The 20,100-nt window shown below is 42.6% G+C and overlaps 4 protein-coding genes across 4 annotated transcripts; all 4 read right to left on the bottom strand.

Moving 5' to 3' along the window:
* Positions 1-769: 769 nt before the first annotated feature.
* Positions 770-1,621, bottom strand: LOC128371732 (odorant receptor 131-2-like). The gene has a single exon (XM_053332112.1). It carries the CDS (start codon positions 1,508-1,510, stop codon positions 770-772), a length of 741 nt encoding a protein of 246 aa, XP_053188087.1. The 5' UTR covers positions 1,511-1,621.
* Positions 1,622-6,691: 5,070 nt separating this feature from the next.
* LOC128371733 (odorant receptor 131-2-like) lies at positions 6,692-7,543 on the bottom strand. The gene has a single exon (XM_053332113.1). It carries the CDS (start codon positions 7,430-7,432, stop codon positions 6,692-6,694), a length of 741 nt encoding a protein of 246 aa, XP_053188088.1. The 5' UTR covers positions 7,433-7,543.
* A 1,623-nt stretch (positions 7,544-9,166) lies between these two features.
* Positions 9,167-13,723, bottom strand: LOC128371734 (odorant receptor 131-2-like). The gene is made up of 4 exons (XM_053332114.1): positions 12,909-13,723; positions 11,318-11,461; positions 10,404-10,513; positions 9,167-9,315 (listed from the first exon to the last, which is right to left on the bottom strand). The coding sequence occupies exons 1-4, from the start codon at positions 13,610-13,612 to the stop codon at positions 9,167-9,169; spliced, it is 1,107 nt and encodes a 368-aa protein (XP_053188089.1). The 5' UTR covers positions 13,613-13,723.
* A 5,314-nt stretch (positions 13,724-19,037) lies between these two features.
* On the bottom strand, positions 19,038-19,889 carry LOC128371735 (odorant receptor 131-2-like). The gene has a single exon (XM_053332115.1). It carries the CDS (start codon positions 19,776-19,778, stop codon positions 19,038-19,040), a length of 741 nt encoding a protein of 246 aa, XP_053188090.1. The 5' UTR covers positions 19,779-19,889.
* Between the last annotated feature and the right edge of the window lie 211 nt (positions 19,890-20,100).

The raw sequence follows: 20,100 nt of genomic DNA on the forward strand, positions 1-20,100 counted from the left end.
CACTACCCCTCCATCTGGATTACTTGCTCCTTATTTGATAGAAACTGGTATAGATGTTGTTTATATATGAGCCACACCTTCTGCATCTGTATCTGGGAACATCCTGAAACACTGTAGGTATCAACCACACTGCATACATTGTTGTCTGGCTTTGCTCCAAATGATCATGGTTTGTTGCCAAATCAGCAGGTCTGAATATTGTACAGCTTGGCACTCACATCTGGGGGAGCCTAACCCTGACCTTATTATCAGGACACAATCATGATATACATTTCTATCTACTGCAGTACAAATAAATTAACTAGTGACACATTTTAGGGGTGGAAATGTTAATTATATATAAGTACTTTATTGTGTTAAGTACAAATATAATACCAGAAAGCATTATCAGAAAGGAAAGCCATTTTAATCTTCCACATGAGTTTATCAATGAGCTCAGCTCCGTTCCTAATATCTATTGGCATATACATATGAGAAAGAAATAGAAATAGCTTAGAAATAGCTTAATATATACCATATGAATATATATATGTACATATATGTAAGTATGAAATATATAAATAATTGACTTTATATGATGAATCAGAATATGCACTCACAAGGCAAGACAACACACAAATGTGCACAAATGTATTATAAGATGAATTTAAGGACATTCATGTATATATTTTTATCTAAACTTCTTGGTAAACACAGCTGTGTATTACAATTATTATCACTAAAAATAAATATCAGAAAACAAACAAAAACTAGGCTTTGTTAAATGTTCTTACTGGCTCTTCCTGAATATAACTGAACATCTGCACTGACAGCACAGATTCTGCATGAGGGCCGATCTGATAGTTTGATCCCTGAGACCATAAATGAGAGCACTCAGACACCTTGGAAGGATATTCAAGCACACAAAGCATACATTGTAAACACGCATAAGGGCCAATCTCCCAACTATTCTAGCAAGAGTCATGATGATGGTAGAGGTAAAGGTGGAGGTGAGAATCAGGATTAGCTGAATCATGTGAAGCAGGAGAGTCTGAAGAGCCTTTCTAGCTGATGCTTTGTTTGTTGAGACAGACCTGGCTACGAGTGCTACACCAATGTAGGAGCCGATGATTAACACACCTATTGACAGAAACAGTGTGCTGGCATACACTTCTTCAAAATCATTAAATATAGGTGCAAAAAAAATGGCCTCTTTAGAGCAAAAGCCACCCATCTGTATCAGGGAGAGTTTTATGAACAAATATAACAACATGAAACCTCGAATGAGGATGTGGATAAAACTGAAAGCCCACACAACTGCAATGGCTATGCCTGTGCTTCTCATGTTGAAGACAGTAGCATGCCTCAGTGGATAACATACAGCCACATATCTCTCAAGTGACATCACAGCCAAGGTGAGAGGGGAGATTGTAATTGTCAAAATTGAGAGTAAGATGAGAGCACTGCATACAGAATATGTCAGTTTTATCCGTAAGGCAGCCAGTAAGTAAAGCAGAACTGATGTTGCCATCTGAGCAGTGTCTGCAAAGAGCAAGTTGTACAGCAGGATGTAACGAGATGTCTCACAAAACACCTGCTTACTCCTCAGGGTGAACAGCAAAACACTGTTAATGTAGAGGAAAGAGCAGCTTGATCCCATGGATAACATGCCAAACGTCATTAACTCCTGTGACGTTTGATATTGCAGACCAGCAGTGATATTGGTCTTGGGCTGCAGCAAAGACAACATTACAGAATATGTGAAGAAAAAAGGCTTCTTTGGCTTGCTGTATAAAAGACAAAGCAAAGTTTATCATGTCAAAGCAGTTAAAAATGACCCATCAGCACAAACACCTGTTGAGTGTATAAGCTCAAGTTATCCATCAGTGTCCATCAGTGTTGAGCAGTGAAGTCAGGAGGTTAGAGGCCATGTTCGTCTCCACTAGGGAAGAGCTGGTGTGGAGCTGTCTGTTCATGCAACATGCGTTATATATTGTTTCCTCACACCCACTTCACAGGACACCATTACATAAACTTAGTCCTGATATTAGAAATGGGTGATGTCATCTCCCTAAAATTGTCTCCTTAAAACTTTTCCATTATTCCACTTCTGCTTTCATTCACTTTCTTACTTTATTTTTGGCATTCAGTTAACATATCAACCATTCAAGTTGTTCTGATTTTTATATGAAAATACAGTAATTACCAAGATATTTTGGACAATTTTATGCTTCCAGCTTTTGTCTATATAATGTAATTTGTTCATTTTATCTCTCAATGAGGAGAGAATAATACCACCTGAGTCAAAGTGGCCCTAATTACAAAGAGCCTGATAGCAGGCAACAGGGTATAAAACTTTCTGGAAGATAGCAAACTGATTGATATGTTTGTCCCTCTGTAGGAGAATGGAGAAGGAGGGATCAGTTTTTTGGGCACTGTGGTTTTTGCCCATTGATTATCTGCAGATGAAATATAAAGTTGCTTGTTGTCCTTTTTCTTCTTTTTGTAGCCAGACTGAAAAATAATTCCTTTTTTGACAAAACACATACACAGAGAAGGCTCAAATAAACAACTTTAAGTGGGGAAGCATATGAAGCAAAATTACACTGTGGAAGAATCTGCAAAAATGCAAAAAGCAAAGGAGAAAAAAAAGGCAACCTTAAAGTTGTCTGCTTAACTGTGCCAATGGATCCATCCCCCACAATTTGATCAAAATAGCTATGGACCACTACCACATCTCAGATCACACCCAGGGCTTAATCATCAGCTAATTTGGAGACATCAAACTATGATTTCGATCCTCCGGTTTTACAACAAATTTCCAAACAGTTGAGAAAGAAACCATAATAGGGTGCACCATCTCTCCCAGTTTGTTTGTCAAGGGAATGAACTTGAATATTTTTGCAGCCAGAGTCAAGAGGACCAAAACCTGTTGCAGGAATTCAACAGCCAGTACCCTACCGTACCGTCATCTTCTGCTTATCCGGGGTCGGATCGCGGGGGCAGCAGCCTAAGCAGAGAAGCCTAGACTTCCCTCTCCCCAGCCACTTCGTCCAGCTCTTCCCGGGGGATCCCGAGGCGTTCCCAGGCCAGCCGAGAGACATAGTCTCTCTAGCGTGTCCTGGGTCTTCCTCGGGGTCTCCTACCGGTGGGACGTGCCCTGAACAACTCACCAGGGAGGCGTCCGGGAGGCATCCTGATTAGATGCCCAAGCCACCTCATCTGGCTCCTCTCGATGCGGAGGAACAGCGGGTCTACTCCGAGCTCCTTCCGGATAAACTGAGCTTCTCACCCTATCTCTAAGGGAGAGCCCAGCCACCCTACGGAGGAAGCTCATTTCAGCCGCTTGTACCCACGATCTTGTTCTTTCGGTCACTAGCCAAAGCTCATGACCTTAGGTGAGGGTAGGAATGTAGATCAACTGGTAAATCTTCACCACAACTGATCTGTGCAGAGTCCACATTACTGCAGACTCCGCACCGATCCGCCTGTCGGTCTCACGCTCCATCCTTCACTCACTCGTGAACAAGACCCCGAGGTACTTGAACTCCTCCACTTGGGGCAGGATCTCATCCCCGACCTGGAGAGTGCACTCCACCCTTTTCCGGTTGAGGACCATGGACTCAGATTTGGAGGTGCTGATTCTCATCCCGGCTGCTTCACACTCGGCGGCGAACCGATCCAGTGAGAGTTAGAGGTCACGGTCTGATGAAGCCAACAGGACCACATCATCCGCAAAAAGCAGTGACCCAATCCTGAGGTCAGCAAACCGGGCACCCTCCACACCCTGGCTGCGCCTAGAAATCCTGTCCATAAAGATTATGAACAGGATCGGTGACAAAGGGCAGCCCTGGCGGAATCCAACCCTCACTGGAAAGAAATCCGACTTATTACAGGCAATGCGGACCAAGCTCTGACACCGGTCATACAGGGAACGGACGGCCCTTATCAGGGGGTCCGGTACCCCATATTCCTGGAGAATCCCCCACAGGACTCCCCGAGGGACACGGTCGAATGCCTGCTCCAAGTCCACAAAACACATGTGGACTGGTTGGGCAAACTCCCATGCACCCTCAAGGATCCTGCAGAGGGTGTAGAGCTGGTCCACAGTTCCACGGCCTGGACGTAAACCACACTGCTCCTCCTGAATCCGAGGTTCGACCATCCGATGGACCCTCCTCTCCAGCACCCCCGAATAGACCTTACTAGGTAGGCTGAGGAGTGTGATCCCCCCATAGTTGGAACACACCCTCTGGTCCCCCTTCTTAAAAAGTGGGACCACCACCCCAGTCTGCCAATCTAGAGGCACTGCCCCCATGTCCACGCAATGCTGGAGAGTCGTGTCAACCATGATAGCCCCACAACATCCAGGGCCTTGAGTAACTCGGGGCGGATCTTATCCACCCCCGGGGCCCTGCCACCGAGGAGCTTTTGAACCACCTCGGCGACCTCCACCCCAGAGATAGGAGAGTCCACACCCAAGTCCCCAGGCCCTGCCTCCTTACCGGAAGGCGTGTCGGTGGGATTGAGGAGGTCTTCAAAGTATTCCTTCCACTGATCCACAACGTCCCGAGTCGAGGTCAGCAACGCACCGTCCCCACCGTACACAGTGTTGACGGCGCACTGCTTCCCCCTCCTGAGATGCCGGATGGTGGTCCAGAATCTCTTCGAAACCGTCCGGAAGTCTTTTTCCATGGCCTCTCCGAACTCCTCCCATGTCCGGGTTTTGCCTCAGCGACTGCCTTAGCTGCACTCTGCTTGGTCTGCCAGTACCTGTCTGCTGCCTCTGGAGTCCTAAAGGCCAAAAAGGCCCTATAGGACTCCTTGTTCAGCTTGACGGCATCCCTCACCACAGGTGTCCACCAGCGGGTTCGGGGATTGCCGCCCCAACAGGCACCAACCACAACTCCGGTCGGCCGCCTTAACAATGGAGGCACGGAACATGGCCCACTCGGACTCAATGTCCCCCGCCTCCCCCGGTACATGGTCAAAGCTCTCCTGGAGGTGGGAGTTGAAGCTCTCTCTGACAGGACACTCTGCTAGACATTCACAGCAAACCCTCACAACGCGTTTGGGTCTGCCAGGTCTGACCGGCACCCTCCCCCACCATCGGAGCCAACTCACCACCAGGTGGTGATCAGTTGACAGCTCCGCCCCTCTCTTCACCCGAGTGTCCAAGACATGCGGCCGCAAGTCCGACGAAGTTGTGAGGACAGGCCAAGTTGTGATGTCCCAACAACACAGAAATGTCCCCATAATGCTGATTTTAACTGAAATTGGTTCTGTCAAAGATAGAGTGAGTCTTTGGGACTGCCTCAGTGAGTAACGACTGTCCCTGCTCTCCCAACATAAATTCTCTGAGTGTGACGTGTGAACATGCACCTGCTGTAGTATCATCCTCTACTCACACTACTGTGCGTCTTCACCCTCTGTGTTGACTCAGGAAGGCTGGTCTCCCCACTGCATATCTGACCACCTTCTATAAGGGCACAATTGAAAGCATCCTCTCCTACAGTCTCATCCTCTGGTTCAGCAATTGTAAAGAGCATGAGAACCATCAGCTTCACAGGCCCCTGGTTCTTCCTGATGTCCATTTAGTATCACACCCAAACCCAGTCTTTTGTTCTCATGTGGTGGGCATGTTGAGCCATATATCCACACGAGCTGACCCTCTTCTTAACCAGAGTTGACTTTTGTGAAGCAACTTTGCTACGAGGAATGAATATATATTTCAATGAAACTGACCTTGCATGCATTTAATGTCTTTCTAACCGACACACTCAAAGAAAATTGAGGGAGAGAAAAGTAAAAAGAGACTGGGCTCAGCTAGCAACACCTTTGTCACATAGTTCACCTTCCTACAGTAACACTAAATCTGTTGTCTCTCCCCTCCTGAGCAGGTAACACAATAGGTGACCTCCAAGTACAAATTGTAGGTTCAACAAGTCTTCACTACCCCTCCATCTGGATTACTTGCTCCTTATTTGATAGAAACTGGTATAAATGTTGTTTATATATGAGCCACAACTTCTGCATCTGTATCTGGGAACATCCTGAAACATTGCAGGTATCAACCAAACTGCATACATTGTTGTCTGGCTTTGCTCCAAATGATCATGGTTTGCTGGCAAATCAGCAGGTCTGAATATTGTACAGCTTGGCACTCACATCTGGGGGAGCCTAACCCTGACCACCTTATCAGGACACAATCATGACATACATTTCTGTCTACTGCAGTACAAATAAATGAACGAATGACACATTTTAGGGGTGGAAATGTTAATTATAAGTACTTTATTGTGTTAAGTACAAATATAATACCAGAAAGCATTATCAGAAAGGAAAGCCATTTTAATCTTCCACATGAGTTTATCAATAAGCTCAGCTCAGTTCCTAATATCTATTGGCATATAAATATGAGAAAGAAATAGAAATAGCTTACAAATAGCTTAATATATACCATATATATATATTTACACATATATGTAAGTATGAAATATATAAATAATGACTCTATATGATGAATCAGAATATGCACTCACAAGGCAAGACAACACACAAATGTGCACAAATGTATAATAAGATGAATTTAAGGACATTAATGTATATATTTTTATCTAAACGTCTTGGTTAACACAGCTGTGTATTACAATTATTATCACTAAAAATAAATATCAGAAAACAAACAAAAACTAGGCTTTGTTAAATGTTCTTACTGGCTCTTCCTGAATATAACTGAACATCTGCACTGACAGCACAGATTCTGCATGAGGACCGCTCTGATAGTTTGATCCCTGAGACCATAAATAAGAGCACTCAGACACTTTGGAAGGATATTGAAGCACACAAAGCATACATTGTAAACACGCATAAGGGCCAATCTCCCAACTATTCTAGCAAGGGTTATGATGACAGTCGTGATAAAGGTGGAGGTGAGAATCAGGATTAGCTGAATCATGTGAAGCATGAGAGTCTGAAGAGCCTTTCTAGCTGATGCTTTGTTTGTTGAGACAGACCTGGCTACGAGTGATACACCAATGTAGGAGCCGATGATTACCACACCTATTGACAGAAAAAGAGTAATGGCATACACTTCTTCAAAATCATTAAATATTGGTGCATAAAAAATGGCCTCTTTAGAGCAAAAGACACCCATCTGCATTAGGGAGAAGTCTGTCAACACATATAACAACATGAAACCTCGAATGAGGATGTAGATTAAACTGAAAGACCACACCACTGCAATGGCTATGCCTGTGCTTCTCATGTTGAAGACAGTAGCATGCCTCAGTGGATAACATACAGCCACATATCTCTCAAGTGACATCACAGCCAAGGTGAGAGGGGAGATTGTGAATGTCAAAATTGAGAGTAAGACAAGGACACCACATGGTAAATATATCAGCTTTATCCGTAAGGCAGCCAGTAAGTAAAGCAGAACTGATGTTGCCATCTGAGAGGTGTCTGCAAAGAGTAAGTTGTACAGCAGGATGTAACGAGATGTCTCACAAAACACCTGCTTACTCCTCAGGGTGAACAGCAAAACACAATTAATGTAGAGAAAAGAGCAGCTTGATCCCATGGATAACATGCCAAACATCATTACCTCCTGTGGCTTTACATATTGCAGACCAGCAGTGATATTGGTCTTGGGCTGCAGCAAAGACAACATTACAGAATATGTGAAGAGAAAAGGCTTCTTTGGCTTGCTGTATAAAAGACACAAGGAAAGATTATCATGACAAAGCAGTTAAAAATGACCCATCAGCACAAACACCTGTTGAGTGTAGAAGCTCAAGTTATCCATCAATGTTGAGCAGTGAAGTCAGGAGGTTAGAGGCCATGTTCGTCTCCACCAGGGAAGAGCTGGTGTGGAGCTGTCTTTTCATGCAAAATGCGTTATATAGTTTTTCTCACACTCACTTCACAGGACACCATTACATCAACTTGGCTATCTCATTAGAAATGAGTGATGTAATCTCCCTAAAATTGTCTCCTTAAAACTTTTCCATTATTCCACTTCTGCTTTCATTCACTTTCTTACTTTATTTTTGGCATTCAGTTAACATATCAACCATTCAAGTCGTTCTGATTTTTACAGTAAAATACAGTAATTACCAAGATATTTTGGACAATGTTATGCTTCCGGCTTTTGTCTATATAATGTAATTTGTTCATTTTATCTCTCAATGAGGAGAGATTAATACCACCTGAGTCAAAGTGGCCCTAATTACAAAGACCCTTATAGCATGCAACAGGGTGTAAAACTTTCTGGAAGATAGCAAACTGATTGATCGGTTTGTCGCTCTGTAGGAGAATGAAGAAGGAGGGATCAGTTTTTTGGGGACTGTGGTTTTTGTCCATTGCTTATTTGCAGATGAAATATAAAAAAAATATGCTTGTTGTCCTTTTTCTTCTTTTTGTAGCCACACTGAAAAATAATTCCTTTTTTGACAAATCAACACATGCACAGAGAAGGCTCAAATGAGCAACTTTAAGTGGGGAGGCATAGGAAGCAAAATTACATTGTGGAAGAATCTGGAAACATGCAAAAAGCGAAGAAAACAAAAGGCAACCTTAAAGTTGTCTGCTCAACTGTGCCAATGGATCCATCCGCCACAATTTGATCAAACTAGCTATGAACCACTACCACATCTACGATCACATCCTGGGCTTAATCATCAGCTAATGTGGAGACATCAAACTATGATTCCAATCCTCTGGTTTTACAACTAAATTCCAGACAGGTGAGAAAGAGTCCAGAGGACCCAAACCTGTTGCAGGAATTCAACAGCCAGTAATCAGAGATTTATGGATGACCATACTGTGACAACTCCAACCCATAGGCAGACAAGATTGATCCTAGCAGAACTTGACTGTATGGCCACTTAGGCAAAGATGATTTCCAAGCCCAAGAAATCAAGGTGTCTTGGGGTGTCTGGTTCAAGCTACTTATTCAAGAGGAAGTGATTCCAAACATAAAGGAAAACCCAGTCAAGTAGAAAATGGTTTGATGATACCCTGACAGATAAATACAACATCTCCAGCACAGAACATCAAACTGAAGACTGGCTGAAGATAGTTGATAAGTCTGGCCTACCTGGGTGACATCAATACTGGATCTACCTACATGGCCTGCTTCCAGGACATATGTGGCTTCTCACTGTGTATGAAGTGCCTATAACATTTAACTGTTGAAGGAGTAGAAAGGAAATTCAACAAGCAGCTTCGTAGATGGCTGACTGGGAATACCCCCGTGCTTTACATCAGGCTCTCCATAAGGTCTGGACAGCTCCAGCTCCCATAAATATAGATTATCCTTAATGTACCAGGACTCTCAAGGACAACCCATCCAAGAAGTGGGAATAAGAACAAGAGCTGGGCAGAAGTAGGTTGCAAGTGCTGCAATCAATATGGCAGAATGTTTTCTCAAGACCAGAGACATCACTGGCAACTCAGCAGTGGCCAAAGTCCACTCCTAATTAAAAGAGAAGCTTGATCCAAGAGGAAGTCCGAAGCCTTAATGAATAGGCGAGAAGAGCTAAAGCTGTTCAGCTTGGAACACGAGCCGCCTGGATGGAACCTACAATTACATGGACTGAAGACCTGAAATTGTCATGTGGTCATTCTGGTGGAAATAACAGTCCAGTGGAAGGTGGGCTGTAAGGAATTGGCAGAGAGGAAAACTGGCCCAGGATTATCAACGGTGAACAACATTGCTGTTCTCAGTGGAATTGGGGTGTCAAGGATTCCCAGCCAAATCAGTGTGAAATCTGATAATGAAAACTGCTCTTCGAAGGTTGGGAGAACAGGAAGAAAGACTCTCCTGTTGGCTCTGGCATAAGAAGGAAGACAGTAGCTGAACACCAGGAAGACAGCGGCAGTGACCCACCAATTGGAGGGTGTTGCGGTTGAGGGTTGAAACAATCTATGAGGGTTAAGAACCACCTGTCAACCTCATCTCCTGGCCATGGATGTAGTAAGACATCTCTTATGTAATACATACCTTACAGGGAATACTGATTAGATGTAACTCATATCAAACTTGACACTCAGGAAGTGTCAGTCTCATGTGACTGAGTGGAAAGGATGTAAAATATAAATGTCTTTCTTGCTGACAGACAGACTCTCCCTGACTTTAGTTATGATTCATAATAAAAGTTAAATAGATAACAGTATTGTCAGAGCAGTAGCCCTTGGTAGGGTCTCCCAAGGCAAATTGGTACCAGGTGAGAATCCAGACTAAGAATGATTCATTGAAGCAACACTTAAGGGACATGAAAACCTCACCCAGAAGAGGGAGACCAGGGCACTCTCCTAGAGCCAGGCCTGGGAAGGGAGCTCACCGATGAGTGTCTGATGGCTGGGCCTGGACCTATGGGGCCCAGTGGTTGGGCACAACCCAAGAAACAATGCAGACTTACTGGCCTGTGGGTCCACCACCTGATGATGTGGTTCTGCTGACTTCAATACATCAGGACCTCCAACAGGCACTGTGACTGGACAATCTGAACAAATGACCGCACAAGAGTTCCTATGTGTGCAAGCACAAATGGCAAATAAAGTTCTTTATTCTTGATTCTTGAATCATGATGGTTTGCATCCGATTGTGAAGCTGTCAGGATGAGAGTCAGCACCTCCCAATCTGAGGCCATGGTGGTCTACCAGAAAAAGGAGGACTGACCCCTCAGGGTTGGGAGGGAGTTGCAGTCCCTAAATAACAGACCATAAAGAGAAAAATCTTTCCAACAAGTGAAAAAAGTTTTTTATGGTTGTTTTATTGATCAGATCCACAATGAACAGATGGTGAATCAACTACATGGTGAATTAAAAAGCATTTAAAATACAAAGCTTGGGAATGGTACACTTGAGTTAATTCTTTAAGCTGTCTCCACTCAGTGATGTTGTAATGTGTCAGATCAGTCTGATCAGCTGCAGCATCCAATCAATAACTGCTTTGTGTTGTGTCAACCAGTAAAATACTTCTGTGAAGGCTGTTGTCGTGTATCCTTGCTCATGGCTCCTCAGAGATGCTCCTTGCAGCAGACATATGAACTTTGAGATGGACTTCAAAATGATGGACCAGAATGACATCAATTCAAGCGGGGGGTGAGGTAGTAACACAAGAGACTTGAGATTTAAACTGTGTGTTTGTCTGACTGTGGCTGGTGCTGAGCTCTAAACACACACACACACATACGTTGTCTTTATACCCTGGTGAGGACACTTATTGACAAAATAATGCCCCTGCCCCTTTCCCTAACTTTAACCATCACAACTAAATGCTAAAAACTAAACCTAACCATTACCCTAAACTGGACCTGAACTATATTCTAACCTTGAACTTAAAACCAAGTCTGAAACTTCCAACAGCCCTCTGAAGTTGTGAGGACAGGCCAAGTTGTTATGTCCCAACAACACAGAAATGTCCTCACAATGCTGATTTTTAACTGAAATAGTTTCTGTCAAAGATAGAGTGAGTCTTTGGGACTGCCTCAGTGAGTAACAACTGTCCCTGCTCTCACAACATAAATTCACTGAGTGAGACGTGTGAACATGCACCTGCTGTAGCATCATCCTCTACTCACACTACTGTGCGTCTTCACCCTCTGTGTTGACTCAGGAAGGCTGGTCTCCCCACTGCATATCTGACCACCTTCTATAAGGGCACAATTGAAAGCATCCTCTCCTACAGTCTCATCCTCTGGTTGAGCAATTGTAAAGGGCATGAGAAACATCAGCTTCACAGGCCCCTGGTTCTTCCCGATGTCCATTTAGTATCACACCCAAACCCAGTCTTTTGTTTTCACGTGGTGGGCATGTTGAGCCATATATCCACACGAGCTGACCCTCTTCTTAACCAGAGTTCACTTTTGTGAAGCAACTTTGCTACGAGGAATGAATATATATTCAATGAAACTGACCCTTGCATGCAATTAATGTCTTTCTAACCGACACACTCAAAGAAAATTGAGGGAGAGAAAAGTAAAAAGAGACTGGGCTCAGCTAGCAACACCTTTGTCACATAGTTCACCTTCCTACAGTAACACTAAATCTGTTGTCTCTCCCCTGCTGAGCAGCTAACACAATGGGTGACCTCCAAGTTCAATTTGTAGGTTCAACAAGTCTTCACTACCCCTCCATCTGGATTACTTGATTCTTATTTGATAGAAACTGGTATAAGTGTTGTTTATATATGAGCCACACCTTCTGCATCTTTATCTGGGAACATCCTGAAACATTGCAGGTATCAACCAAACTGCATACATTGTTGTCTGGCTTTGCTCCAAATGATCATGGTTTGTTGCCAAATCAGCAGGTCTGAATATTGTACAGCTTGGCACTCACATCTGGGGGAGCCTAACCCTGACCTTCTTATCAGGACACAAACATGAGGTACATTTCTGTCTACTGCAGTACAAATAAATGAACGAATGACACATTTTAGGGGTGGAAATGTTAATTATAAGTACTTTATTGTGTTAAGTACAAATATAATACCAGAAAGCATTATCAGAAAGGAAAGCCATTTTAATCTTCCACATGAGTTTATCAATAAGCTCAGCTCAGTTCCTAATATCTATTGGCATATAAATATGAGAAAGAAATAGAAATAGCTTACAAATAGCTTAATATATACCATATATATATATTTACACATATATGTAAGTATGAAATATATAAATAATGACTCTATATGATGAATCAGAATATGCACTCACAATGCAAGACAACACACAAATGTGCACAAATGTATAATAAGATGAATTTAAGGACATTAATGTATATATTTTTATCTAAACGTCTTGGTTAACACAGCTGTGTATTACAATTATTATCACTAAAAATAAATATCAGAAAACAAACAAAAACTAGGCTTTGTTAAATGTTCTTACTGGCTCTTCCTGAATATAACTGAACATCTGCACTGACAGCACAGATTCTGCATGAGGACCGCTCTGATAGTTTGATCCCTGAGACCATAAATAAGAGCACTCAGACACTTTGGAAGGATATTGAAGCACACAAAGCATACATTGTAAACACGCATAAGGGCCAATCTCCCAACTATTCTAGCAAGGGTTATGATGACAGTCGTGATAAAGGTGGAGGTGAGAATCAGGATTAGCTGAATCATGTGAAGCATGAGAGTCTGAAGAGCCTTTCTAGCTGATGCTTTGTTTGTTGAGACAGACCTGGCTACGAGTGCTACACCAATGTAGGAGCCGATGATTACCACACCTATTGACAGAAAAAGAGTAATGGCATACACTTCTTCAAAATCATTAAATATTGGTGCATAAAAAATGGCCTCTTTAGAGCAAAAGACACCCATCTGCATTAGGGAGAAGTCTGTCAACACATATAACAACATGAAACCACGAATGAAGATGTAGATTAAACTGAAAGACCACACCACTGCAATGGCTATGCCTGTGCTTCTCATGTTGAAGACAGTAGCATGCCTCAGTGGATAACATACAGCCACATATCTCTCAAGTGACATCACAGCCAAGGTGAGAGGGGAGATTGTGAATGTCAAAATTGAGAGTAAGACAAGGACACCACATGGTAAATATATCAGCTTTATCCGTAAGGCAGCCAGTAAGTAAAGCAGAACTGATGTTGCCATCTGAGTGGTGTCTGCAAAGAGTAAGTTGTACAGCAGGATGTAACGAGATGTCTCACAAAACACCTGCTTACTCCTCAGGGTGAACAGCAAAACACAATTAATGTAGAGAAAAGAGCAGCTTGATCCCATGGATAACATGCCAAACATCATTACCTCCTGTGGCTTTACATATTGCAGACCAGCAGTGATATTGGTCTTGGGCTGCAGCAAAGACAACATTACAGAATATGTGAAGAGAAAAGGCTTCTTTGGCTTGCTGTATAAAAGACACAAGGAAAGATTATCATGACAAAGCAGTTAAAAATGACCCATCAGCACAAACACCTGTTGAGTGTAGAAGCTCAAGTTATCCATCAATGTTGAGCAGTGAAGTCAGGAGGTTAGAGGCCATGTTCGTCTCCACCAGGGAAGAGCTGGTGTGGAGCTGTCTTTTCATGCAAAATGCGTTATATAGTTTTTCTCACACTCACTTCACAGGACACCATTACATCAACTTGGCTATCTCATTAGAAATGAGTGATGTAATCTCCCTAAAATTGTCTCCTTAAAACTTTTCCATTATTCCACTTCTGCTTTCATTCACTTTCTTACTTTATTTTTGGCATTCAGTTAACATATCAACCATTCAAGTCGTTCTGATTTTTATATGAAAATACAGTAATTACCAAGATATTTTGGACAATGTTATGCTTCCGGCTTTTGTCTATATAATGTAATTTGTTCATTTTATCTCTCAATGAGGAGAGATTAATACCACCTGAGTCAAAGTGGCCCTAATTACAAAGACCCTGATAGCAGGCAACAGGGTATAAAACTTTCTGGAAGATAGCAAACTGATTGATCGGTTTGTCCCTCTGTAGGAGAATGGAGAAGGAGGGATCAGTTTTTTGGGGACTGTGGTTTTTGTCCATTGATTATTTGCAGATGAAATATAAAAAAAATATGCTTGTTGTCCTTTTTCTTCTTTTTGTAGCCACACTGAAAAATAATTCCTTTTTTGACAAATCAACACATGCACAGAGAAGGCTCAAATGAGCAACTTTAAGTGGGGAGGCATAGGACGCAAAATTACATTGTGGAAGAATTTGGAAACATGCAAAAAGCGAAGAAAACAAAAGGCAACCTTAAAGTTGTCTGCTCAACTGTGCCAATGGATCCATCCGCCACAATTTGATCAAACTAGCTATGAACCACTACCACATCTACGATCACATCCTGGGCTTAATCATCAGCTAATGTGGAGACATCAAACTAAGATTCCAATCCTCTGGTTTTACAACTAAATTCCAGACAGGTGAGAAAGAGTCCAGAGGACCCAAACCTGTTGCAGGAATTCAACAGCCAGTAATCAGAGATTTATGGATGACCATACTGTGACAACTCCAACCCATAGGCAGACAAGATTGATCCTAGCAGAACTTGACTGTATGCCCACTTAGGCAAAGATGATTTCCAAGCCCAAGAAATCAAGGTGTCTTGGGGTGTCTGGTTCAAGCTACTTATTCAAGAGGAAGTGATTCCAAACATAAAGGAAAACCCAGTCAAGTAGAAAATGGTTTGATGATACCCTGACAGAACATCTCCAGCACAGAACATCAAACTGAAGACTGGCTGGAGATAGTTGATAAGTCTGGCCTACCTGGGTGACATCAATACTGGATCTACCTACATGGCCTGCTTCCAGGACATATGTGGCTTCTCACTGTGAACAACGTGCCTATAACATTTAACTGTTGAAGGAGTGGAAAGGAAATTCAACAAGCAGCTTCGTAGATGGCTGGCTGGGAATACCCCCGTGCTTTACATCAGGCTCTCCATAAGGTCTGGACAGCTCCAGCTCCCATAAGTATAGATTATCCTTAATGTACCAGGACTCTCAAGGACAACCCATCCAAGAAGTGGGAATAAGAACAAGAGCTGGGCAGAAGTAGGTTGCAAGTGCTGCAATCAATGAGGCAGAGACCAGAGACATCATTGGCAACTCAGCAGTGGCCAAAGTCCACTCCTAAGGAAAAGAGAAGCTTGATGCAAGAGGAAGTCCGAAGCCTTAAAGAAGAGGGGAGAAGAGCTAAAGCTGTTCAGCTTGGAACACGAGCCGCCTGGATGGAACCTTTCTACAATTACATGGACTGAAGACCAGACATCGTCATGTGGTCATTCTGGTGGAAGTAAAAGTCCAGTGGAAGGTGGACTGTAAGGAATTGGCAGAGAGGAAAACTGGCCCAGGATTGTCAACAGTGGACAACATTGCTGTTCTCAGTGGAAGTGGTGTGTCAAGGATTCCCAGCTCAATCAATGTGAAATCTGATGATGAAAACTGCTCTTCGAAGGTTGGGAGAACAGGAAGAAAGACTCTCCTGTTGGCTCTGGCATAAGAAGGAGGACAGTAGCTTAACACCAGGAAGACAGCGGCAGTGACCCACCAATTGGAGGGTAGTGTGGTTGAGGGTTGAAACAATCTATAAGGGTTAGGAACCACCTGACAACCTCATCTCCTGGCCATGGATGTAGTAAGGCATCTCTTATGTAATACATACCTTACAGGGAACACTGATTAGATGTAACTCATTTCAAACTTGACACTCAGGAAGTGTCAGTCTCATGTGACTGAGTGGAAAGGATGTAAAATATAAATGTCTTTCTTGCTGACAGACAGACTCTCCTTGACTTTAATTATGATTCATATTAAAAGTTAAATAGATAACAGTATTGTCAGAGCAGTAGCCCTTGGTAGGGTCTCCCAAGGCAAATTGGAACCAGGTGAGAATCCAGACTAAGAATGATTCATTGAAGCAACACTTAAGGGACATGAAAACCTCACCCAGAAGAGGGAGACCTAGAGCCAGGCCTGGGAGGGGAGCTCACTGATGATTGTCTGATGGCTGGGCCTTGACCTATGGGGCCCAGTGGTTGGGCACAACCCAAGAAATAATGCGGATTTACTGGCCTGTGGGTCCACCACCGGATGATGTGGTTCTTCTGTCTTCAACAAATCAGGACCTCCAACAGGCACTGTGACTGGACTATCTGAACAAATTACCGCACAAGAGTTCCTATGTGTGCAAGCACAAATGGCAAATAAAGTTCTTTATTCTTGAATTTTGATAGTTTGCATCCGATTGTGAAGCTGTCAGGATGAGAGTCAGCACCTCCCAATCTGAGGCCATGGTGGTCTACCAGAAAAAGGAGGACTGTCCCCTCAGGGCTGGGGGGGGAGTTGCAGTCCCTAAATAACAGACCATAAAGAGAAAAATCTTTCCAACAAGTGAAAAAAGTTTTTTTATGGTTGTTTTATTGATCAGATCCACAATGAACAGATGGTGAATCAACTACATGGTGAATTAAAAAACATTTCAAATACAAAGCTTGGGAATGGTACACTAGAGTTAATTCTTTAAGCTGTCTCCACTCAGTGATGTTGTAATGTGTCAGATCAGTCTGATCAGCTGCAGCATCCAATCAATAACTGCTTTGTGTTGTGTCAACCAGTAAAATACTTCTGTGAAGGCTGTTGTCGTGTATCCTTGCTCATGGCTCCTCAGAGATGCTCCTTGCAGCAGAAATATGAGCTTTGAGATGGACTTCAAAATGATGGACCAGAATGACATCAATTCGAGGCGAGGTAGTAACACAAGAGACTTGAGATTCAAACTGTGTGTTTGTCTGACTGTGGCTGGTGCTGAGCTCTAAACACACACACACACACACACACACGTTGTTTTTATACCCTGGTGAGGACTCTTAATGACAAAATAATGCCTTTGCCCCTTTCCCTAACTTTAACCATCACAACTAAATGCTAAAAACTAAACCTAACCATTACCCTAAACTGGACCTGAACTATATTCTAACCTTGACCTTAAAACCAAGTCTGAAACTTCCAACAGCCCTCTGAAGTTGTGAGGACAGGCCAAGTTGTGATGTCCCAACAACACAGAAATGTCCTCACAATGCTGATTTTTAACTGAAATGGGTTCTGTCAAAGATAGAGTGAGTCTTTGGGACTGCCTCAGTGAGTAACGACTGTCCCTGCTCTCCCAACATAAATTTACTGAGTGTGACGTGTGAACATGCACCTGCTGTAGTATCATCCTCTACTCACACTACTGTGCGACTTCACCCTCTGTGTTGACTCAGGATGGCTGGTCTCCCCACTGCATATCTGACCACCTTCGATAAGGGCACAATTGAAAGCATCCTCTCCTACAGTCTCATCTTCTGGTTCAGCAATTGTAAAGGGCATGAGAAACATCAGCTTCACAGGCCCCTGGTTCTTCCTGATGTCCATTTAGTATCACACCCAAACCCAGTCTTTTGTTCTCATGTGGTGGGCATGTTGAGCCATATATCCACACGAGCTGACCCTCTTCTTAACCAGAGTTGACTTTTGTGAAGCAACTTTGCTACGAGGAATGAATATATATTCAATGAAACTGACCTTGCATGCATTTAATGTCTTTCTAACCGACACACTCAAAAAAAATTGAGGGAGAGAAAAGTAAAAAGAGAATGGGCTCAGCTACCAACACCTTTGTCACATACTGTAGTTCACCTTCCTAGAGTAACACTAAATCTGTTGTCTCTCCCCTCCTGAGCAGCTAACACAATGGGTGACCTCCAAGTACAATTTGTAGGTTCAACAAGTCTTCACTACCCTTCCATCTGGATTACTTGATTCTTATTTGATAGAAACTGGTATAAGTGTTGTTTATATATGAGCCGCACCTTCTGCATCTTTATCTGGGAACATCCTGAAACATTGCAGGTATCAACCAAACTGCATACATTGTTGTCTGGCTTTGCTCCAAATGATCATGGTTTGTTGGCAAATCAGCAGGTCTGAATATTGTACAGCTTGGCACTCACATCTGGGGGAGCCTAACCCTGACCTTATTATCAGGACACAATCATGACATACATTTCTGTCTACTGCAGTACAAATAAATTAACTAGTGACACATTTTAGGGGTGGAACTGTTAATTATATATAAGTACTTTATTGTGTTAAGTACAAATATAATACCAGAAAGCATTATCAGAAAGGAAAGCCATTTTAATCTTGAACATGAGTTTATCAATAAGCTCAGCTCAGTTCCTAATATCTATTGGCATATACATATGTTGTATATTAGTAGGGCAAAGTTTTATTCACAACATAATATTTTGAGAAAAAAAAAAAGGTAAATATATACCATATGAACATATATATATAAGTATGAAATATATAAACAATTGACTTTGTATGATAAATCAGAATATGCACTCACAAGGCAAGACTAACACACAAATGTGTTATAAGATGAACTTAAGGACATTAATGTAGATATTTTGATCTAAACCTCTTGGTAAACAAGGCTGCGTATTACAATTATTATCAAAATAAATATCAGAAAACAAACAAAAAATTAGGGTTCGTTAAATGTTCTTACTGGCTCTTCCTGAATATAACTGAACATCTGCACTGACAGCACAGATTCTGCATGAGGGCCGCTCTGATAGTTTGATCCCTGAGACCATAAATAAGAGCACTCAGACACTTTGGAAGGATATTCAAGCACACAAAGCATACATTGTAAACACGCATAAGGGCCAATCTCCCCACTATTCTAGCAAGGGTTATGATGACGGTAGTGGTAAAGGTGGAGGTGAGAATCAGGATTAGCTGAATCATGTGAAGCAGGAGAGTCTGAAGAGCCTTTCTAGCTGATGCTTTGTTTGTTGAGACAGACCTGGCTACGAGTGCTACACCAATGTAGGAGCCGATGATTACCACACCTATTGACAGAAAGAGAGTAATGGCATACACTTCTTCAAAATCATTAAATATTGGTGCATTAAAAATGGCCTCTTTAGAGCAAAAGACACCCATCTGCATTAGGGAGAAGTCTGTCAACACATATAACAACATGAAACCACGAATGACGATGTAGATTAAACTGAAAGACCACACCACTGCAATGGCTATGCCTGTGCTTCTCATGTTGAAGACAGTAGCATGCCTCAGTGGATAACATACAGCCACATATCTCTCAAGTGACATCACAGCCAAGGTGAGAGGGGAGATTTGGGCTGTCAAAATAGAGAGTAAGACAAGGACACCACATGGTAAATATGTCAGTTTTATCCGTAAAGATGCCAGTAAGTAAAGCAGAACTGATGTTGCCATCTGAGTGGTGTCTGCAAAGAGCAAGTTGTACAGCAGGATGTAACGAGATGTCTCACAAAACACCTGCTTACTCCTCAGGGTGAACAGCAAAACACAATTAATGCAGAGGAAAGAGCAGCTTGATCCCATTGATAAGATGCCAAACATCATTACATCCTGTGGCGTTAGATATTGCAGACCAGCAGTGATATTGGTCTTGGGCTGCAGCAAAGACAACATTACAGAATATGTGAAGAAAAAATGCTTCTTTGGCTTGCTGTATAAAAGACACAAGGAAAGATTATCATGACAAAGCAGTTAAAAATGACCCATCAGCACAAAC

Source organism: Scomber japonicus, chromosome 13 (genome assembly GCF_027409825.1).
Source record: "Scomber japonicus isolate fScoJap1 chromosome 13, fScoJap1.pri, whole genome shotgun sequence".
Lineage (NCBI taxonomy): Eukaryota > Metazoa > Chordata > Actinopteri > Scombriformes > Scombridae > Scomber > Scomber japonicus.